This window comes from Oncorhynchus tshawytscha, linkage group LG33 (assembly GCF_018296145.1).
Source record: "Oncorhynchus tshawytscha isolate Ot180627B linkage group LG33, Otsh_v2.0, whole genome shotgun sequence".
Lineage (NCBI taxonomy): Eukaryota > Metazoa > Chordata > Actinopteri > Salmoniformes > Salmonidae > Oncorhynchus > Oncorhynchus tshawytscha.
In genome coordinates, this window is record NC_056461.1 from 45,952,888 (window position 1) to 45,960,643 (window position 7,756).

The following is a 7,756-nucleotide window of genomic DNA, read 5'->3' on the forward strand; positions in this document are numbered from 1 at the left end:
GTCTCCATCCCACCACCTCCCAATGTCTCCATCCCACTACCTCCCACTCTCTCCATCCCTCTACCTCCCACTGTCTCCATCCCACCACCTCCCACTGTCTCCATCCCACCACCTCCCAATGTCTCCATCCCTCTACCTCCCACTGTCTCCATCCCTCTACCTCCCACTGTCTCCATCCCACCACCTCCCAATGTCTCCATCCCACTACCTCCCACTGTCTCCATCCCACTACCTCCCACTGTCTCCATCCCACCACCTCCCACTGTCTCCATCCCACCACCTCCCAATGTCTCCATCCCTCTACCTCCCACTGTCTCCATCCCACTACCTCCCACTCCCACTACCTCCCACTGTCTCCATCCCACCACCTCCCACTGTCTCCATCCCACCACCTCCCAATGTCTCCATCCCTCTACCTCCCACTGTCTCCATCCCACCACCTCCCAATGTCTCCATCCCACCACCTCCCACTGTCTCCATCCCACCACCTCCCACTGTCTCCATCCCACCACCTCCCACTGTCTCCATCCCACCACCTCCCAATGTCTCCATCCCACTACCTCCCACTCTCTCCATCCCTCTACCTCCCACTGTCTCCATCCCACCACCTCCCACTGTCTCCATCCCACCACCTCCCAATGTCTCCATCCCACTACCTCCCACTCTCTCCATCCCTCTACCTCCCACTGTCTCCATCCCACCACCTCCCACTGTCTCCATCCCACCACCTCCCAATGTCTCCATCCCACTACCTCCCACTCTCTCCATCCCACCACCTCCCACTCTCTCCATCCCACCACCTCCCACTGTCTCCATCCCACCACCTCCCACTCTCTCCATCCCACCACCTCCCACTGTCTCCATCCCACTACCTCCCACTGTTTCCATCCCACCACCTCCCACTGTCTCCATCCCACCACCTCCCACTGTCTCCATCCCACCACCTCCCACTGTCTCCATCCCACCACCTCCCACTGTCTCCATCCCACCACCTCCCAATGTCTCCATCCCACTACCTCCCACTCTCTCCATCCCTCTACCTCCCACTGTCTCCATCCCTCTACCTCCCACTGTCTCCATCCCACCACCTCCCACTGTCTCCATCCCACCACCTTCCACTGTCTCCATCCCACCACCTCCCAATGTCTCCATCCCACTACCTCCCAATGTCTCCATCCCTCTACCTCCCACTGTCTCCATCCCTCTACCTCCCACTGTCTCCATCCCACCACCTCCCACTGTCTCCATCCCACTACCTCCCACTGTCTCCATCCCACCACCTCCCAATGTCTCCATCCCACTACCTCCCACTGTCTCCATCCCACTACCTCCCTCTGTCTCCATCCCACTACCTCCCACTGTCTCCATCCCACTACGTCCCACTGTCTCCATCCCACTACCTCCCACTGTCTCCATCCCACTACGTCCCACTGTCTCCATCCCACTATGTCCCACTGTCTCCATCCCACTACGTCCCACTGTCTCCATCCCACTACGTCCCACTGTCTCCATCCCTCTACCTCCCAATGTCTCCATCCCTCTACCTCCCACCACCTCCCACTGTCTCCATCCCTCTACCTCCCAATGTCTCCATCCCTCTACCTCCCACTGTCTCCATCCCACTACCTCCCACTGTATCCATCCCACTACCTCCAATTGTCTCCATCCCTCTACCTCCCACTGTCTCCATCCCACTACCTCCCACTGTCTTTATCCCACTACCTCCCACTGTCTCTATCCCACTACCTCCCACTGTCTCCATCCCACTACCTCCCACTGTCTCTATCCCACTACCTCCCACTGTCTCCACCCCACTACCTCCCACTACCTCCATCCCACTACCTCCCACTGTCTCCATAACACTACCTCCCACTGTCTCCATAACACTACCTCCCACTACCTCCCACTGTCTCCATAACACTACCTCCCACTACCTCCCACTGTCTCCATAACACTACCTCCCACTGTCTCCATAACACTACCTCCCACTGTCTCCATCCCACGACCTTCCACTACCTCCCTCTGTCTCCATCCCACGACCTTCCACTACCTCCCTCTGTCTCCATCCCACTACCTCCATCCCACGACCTTCCACTACCTCCATCCCACTACCTTCCACTGTCTCCGTCCCACTACCTTCCACCACCTCCCACTACCTCTATCCCACTACCTTCCACTACCTCCCACTGTATCCATCCCACTACCTCCCAATGTTTCCATCCCACTACCTCCCAATGTCTCCATCCCTCTACCTCCCACTGTCTCCATCCCACTACCTCCAACTGTCTCCATCCCACTACCTCCAACTGTCTCCATCCCACTACCTCCAACTGTCTCCATCCCACTACCTCCAACTGTCTCCATCCCACTACCTCCCACTGTCTCCATCCCACTACCTCCCATTGTCTCCATCCCACTACCTCCCATTGTCTCCATCCCACTACCTCCCATTGTCTCCATCCCACTACCTCCCATTGTCTCCATCCCACTACCTCCCACTGTCTCCATCCCACTACCTCCCACTGTCTCTATCCCACTACCTCTCACTGTCTCTATCCCACTACCTCCCACTGTCTCTATCCCACTGTCTCCCACTGTCTCCCACTGTCTCCATCCCACTGTCTCCCACTGTCTCCATCCCACTGTCTCCATCCCACTGTCTCTATCCCAGAGACAGGGCGAGTTAGGAGGAGAGGAGGGGAGACAGGGCGAGTTAGGAGGAGAGGAGGGGAGACAGGGCGAGTTAGGAGGAGAGGAGGGGAGACAGGGCGAGTTAGGGGAGGGGAGACAGGGCGAGTTAGGAGGAGAGGAGGGGAGACAGGGTGAGGGTGAGTTAGGAGGAGAGACAGGGTGAGTTAGGAGGAGAGGAGGGGAGACAGGGCGAGTTAGGAGGGGAGACAGGGCGAGTTAGGAGGAGAGACAGGGCGAGTTAGGAGGGGAGACAGGGCGAGTTAGGGGGGGAGACAGGGTGAGTTAGGAGGAGAGGAGGGGAGACAGGGCGAGTTAGGAGGGGAGACAGGGCGAGTTAGGAGGGGAGACAGGGCGAGTTAGGAGGGGAGACAGGGTGAGTTAGGAGGAGAGGAGGGGAGACAGGGCGAGTTAGGAGGGGAGACAGGGCGAGTTAGGAGGGAAGACAGGGCGAGTTAGGAGGAGAGGAGGGGAGAGACAGGGCGAGTTAGGAGGAGGGAGGGGAGACAGGGCGAGGGGAGAGACAGGGTGAGTTAGGAGGAGAGGAGGGGAGACAGGGTGAGTTAGGAGGAGAGGGGGGAGACAGGGTGAGTTAGGAGGAGAGGGGGCTTCTCAGCCCAGGGGCCATCTGAACAACTGCTGTTTACCTTCTCCCAGACAGGCACAGGGGGAAGGGGCGGGGGTGGAGGAGGGGGGAATGAGGTCATACGAGGAAAGTGGGTTACATACATTCAAAAACAGATTCATCATACACAACATGTGTTATCTCCCTGACCTCCCCCTCTTCCTCTTTCCTTTGTAATAATATGATCCCCCACACATTTCTCTGCACCCCAGACACTGACCCCAAATACACCCCCCACCACCACCACCATATAAGGCCGTTGTTTCAAGTGATGCTTCCATCCTCTCCAGTCCTTTAGCCTTCCCATTCAGTATCAACCTCCTCTGCTCTGTCTCTCACGGCCGTGCCCGTCCTATCACAAAGCACCACTCCTTCCTTACTACTGCCGCTGATGTAATAACCCCCACCCCACCCCACCCCATAGTAGACGACCCAGAGAGCAGCGCTGCACCCCTCCTCTCTCCCCTCCTCTCTCCCCTCCCCTCTCCCCTCCTCTCTCCTGACTGTGATTGCCAAGTGTTTGCATCATCCATACAAAGGGAACAAGGGAAGGAGAAAAGAGAGGAGTGTTTTCTCTCTCTCTCTCTCTGTCTCTGTCTCTCTCTGTCTCTCTCTGTCTCTCTCTCTCTCTCTCTCTGTCTCTCTCTCTCTGTCTCTCTCTCTCTCTCTCTGTCTCTCTCTCTCTGTCTCTCTCTCTCTCTCTGTCTCTCTCTCTCTGTCTCTCTCTCTCTCTCTCTCTCTCTCTCTCTCTCTCTCTGTCTCTCTGTCTCTCTCTCTGTCTCTCTCTCTCTCTGTCTCTCTCTCTCTCTCTCTCTCTCTCTCTCTCTGTCTCTCTCTCTCTGTCTCTCTCTCTGAGTGAAGGGGTGTCTCTCTCTCTCTCTCTCTCTCTCTCTGTACAGGCGGGGGGGCGGGGGGTCTATTTCTTTAATATTCTAAATAGGAATTTCAGGTCACACAAACACATAGTGAGAAAAACACATACAGACACGCGCGCACACACACAGACACACACACACACAGACACACACACACAGTGAAAAACACATACAGACACGCGCGCACACACAGTGAGGAAAAGGGGTATGTGTTTTTGTAATATGCTAATGCTTTTGGCTGCACCACAGAGAGCCCAGAGAGACAAAGGCAACCAGTGGCCAATGGTAGCCCATATCACAGCCGTGCGTTGACGACGAAACACACACACACACACACACACACACACTTATCAAAGACATCATTTCATATGTAAGTACCCGCGCCACTTTCTCATGGGCTGGTCTATTTTCTACTTTCGGGCTGGTCTATTCATTAGGACAGTTTGTTTCAGAGGAGATCTCTCTAGAGAGCACAGGTCAACACAACACAGCTCAACACAGCACAGCTCAACACAGCACAGCTCAACACAACACAGAACACAGCACAGCACAGCACAGCTCAACACAGCACAGATCACAGCACAGCACAGCTCAACACAGCACAGCTCAACACAGCACAGATCAACACAGCACAGATCAACACAGCACAGCACAGCACAGCTCAACACAGCACAGCTCAACACAGCACAGCTCAACACAGCACAGCTCAACACAGCACAGCACAGCACAGACAGCTCAACACAGCACAGCTCAACACAGCACAGCTCAACACAGCACAGTTCAACACAGCACAGCTCAACACAGCACAGCACAGCACAGATCAACACAACACAGCTCAACACAGCACAGCTCAACACAGCACAGTACAGCACAGCGCAACACAGCTCAGCCACTACCCACCACATGGTACAGAACAGGCACTACAGTAAATATTGATAATATTCAAGCTGTGTTTTGGGCAGGAGAGTGTGTGTGTGTGTGTGTGTGTGTGTGTGTGTGTGTGTGTGTGTGTGTGTACACTCCCTCGGTGCTGATTAACATCCCTGCTATAGGAGACCATTCATAATGAATGTGTCCTTATTACAATAGGGTTGCATGTGTACATCATACCTCGTGTCATTATGAGTTGTGAAATAAGGTTTGTTACAGGTTTTGGTTTTTCCATTGATGTTTTGAGGTTACACATACAGCTCGTTGGCACGTAGGGCGCGCCGATTGGCGTCACCTCTTAAGTCAGTATGTGTTACACCTGTGCTTGTTGTCATCTCGTTAATGCCTTGAGAGATGTGGAGAGTCAACACCTTTAGTTGGCTCTCCCTATAAAGCAATCCTTTATATTATTTTGTTTTGCGATCCCTTTTAGGTTTTGCTTCCTGTCTTTAAGTTTGCTGTGGGAGTTATTTCTTTTCTTTGCCTCTTCTCGGGCAAATTTAGTGGGATGCTCATGATGGGTGTATTTTAGGTCCTAGTTGTTGTTGCCCAAGTCAATTTTCAAAACCACTCCTAAAACCTCACCTGTTTCGTTTTGATTGTTGGTCAGTGACTCTTTGTTGGTAGTTCCCTCTTCTGTTTCAGCGACATTTAATTTATTGTTGCTGGGGAACGTATCATTATCGACCCCGGCAAAACATGATGACTATGTACGTGACTACGTCATCTACCCGCTGCAGCGATTCGCCCTTCTATAGTACATTAAACGTGACAGAATATATCAATGACATCACGTTGGAATGTGAAGTGGCTACTTACATGTTTAAGTGTTTCATATGAGGCTATTGTAACCATGTTATAATTAGGTAATTAAGTAGTCTAATTTAAGCAGCTACTAAAGTTGTCAAAATGTCTAATAGATCTTATTGTAACTATAGCAAGATTGGACACTTACATTTTCAACATCCAAAATAATGATTTCCACATGCATGGCAAAATGGGACGATTTCTATCACTATTGTAACTTTAGAGAAACGAACCAAACAAAGTCCAACAAATGTATCCAAATGTATCCATCCATCAACAAAAACTTAACTTTAAGTTCCAGTACTGTCAACTAGCCTACCTTCTCTCCGGTCATGGCATGAAGTCCCTCTCGGACTTTAGCGAAGGAGCCCTCTCCAAGTTTCCTCCCGATCAAGTAGTTTCCCACACGCTTGGTATGGTAGAAGTTCCGCAGGATATCCACGGCAGGACTGCTTAGGGAAGCCGGGACAACGTTCTCGTTGTTGGGGGTAGAGGCGGGGGCTTTACCCCCGTGTAACCGGGGACTGTCAAACACCATGTCGAAGTCAGCGGCTGGCATAACCGCCTCTAACTGTCAAACTACAAACGGTTTGTTTAGTTTGAGCCGGTATGTTTTTGTTCCTCGCTCTCCTCTGTGCTCTAAACGGGGTCTGTCATGTATGTGAGGTGCATCTGAGGTAAAGTCTGCCTGTCCGGTGCCCAGTCACAAATAGTTGTAAATACTTAACGGAAATCCGAGCTAACCTGTTCAATCTCGAAGCGACGGCATGTTTGCGTGCACTCAGCAGTTTCTTGAGATTGTTCAGAGATGACGCGTCCAAACGTTTTTAATCACTTTATGTAACGGTCCCTTGTATAGAATATAAATCAAAAAATGGGCTTTTTGACCGAGGAAAAAATATAAATATTGCAAAACGTTGTTAAAAAAAAGACTAGAAATCGGTGTAAATATCCTTAAATCCTGCGAGAAACAAACGAAAGTGTTGTTCATTTAACTTCTCTCTCTGTCGCGCTCTCAAACTGTTCTATAATGAGCGCTCCTTTGCGTTGGGCGATTACCGAATAGACTGTTGAATGTGAAGCACGCTGTTTGGTTCGAAGCGACTTTCCCGGTTCAGTGGGTGGGCGTTAACTGTTTGTGTGAAAAAGCTCCCCGACTTGGTAACCGGGCTGAACTGTAATCCTATCAGAGGCGGCGGCGGGAGGAGACGTGAGATCCAGAGACCCAAACCCCGCCCTACGACCATGCTTCTTCTCCGTCTCTCCTCATCTCCAAATACAGCAGCTCTCTCTGCAAGCTCAAACAAAGCCAGGTCTAAACTCACCCGGAGACTGGCTACAGGGATGATATCATAATGCTTTCTCTCTGCCCTGATTGGAAGGTGACTCCTGGTAGTTAAAGAACACGGACTTTGATTAATGAGCCTATTGATTTTTCTTGCTGTTTGGAGAAAGATTGACCCCTTCTCCTTCACCCAAAGGGACTTGTCTTCAAAACAGATAGACAGAATAGCCTACACCATGAGGTTATTTTATTGGCCATTCATATTCTTAACTGATAGGATTTCAGTTCAGCCCGGGTACCTTATGTAGGCGCTATATGCAAATGTAGGGGCGTGTGTTGCATGTTCCTCTAGGAACAAAGAAATCTGTTGATTTATGAAGTGGTATGTTGCGTAAAAGGGTTGTGCCTCTCCAAACGAAGCGTTCTGATGCCACAATAACAAGTGGTCTCCGCGTGCCAATAACCAAATGAGCTACACACCCACGTGCTTATTTTCTTGATCTCAAGAAAACAACTGTCTGTGGGCTAAACTATACTCTCACACAA

General features: G+C 51.5%; 1 protein-coding gene across 3 annotated transcripts in view; it reads right to left on the minus strand.

The window, feature by feature from the left end:
* The window catches only part of hunk (hormonally up-regulated Neu-associated kinase), a 36,407-nt gene extending 28,887 nt beyond the window's left edge, over window positions 1–7,520 (minus strand). The window contains exon 1 of one of the 3 annotated variants that reach the window (XM_042311606.1): window positions 6,245–7,517. In XM_042311606.1, the coding sequence (XP_042167540.1) occupies window positions 6,245–6,484 (240 nt within the window). In that variant the 5' untranslated portion in view covers window positions 6,485–7,517. Of the gene's footprint in view, window positions 1–6,244 lie in introns of all 3 variants that reach the window. The other 2 variants (XM_042311608.1, XM_042311607.1) reach the window with 2 other exon arrangements.
* Between the last annotated feature and the right edge of the window lie 236 nt (window positions 7,521–7,756).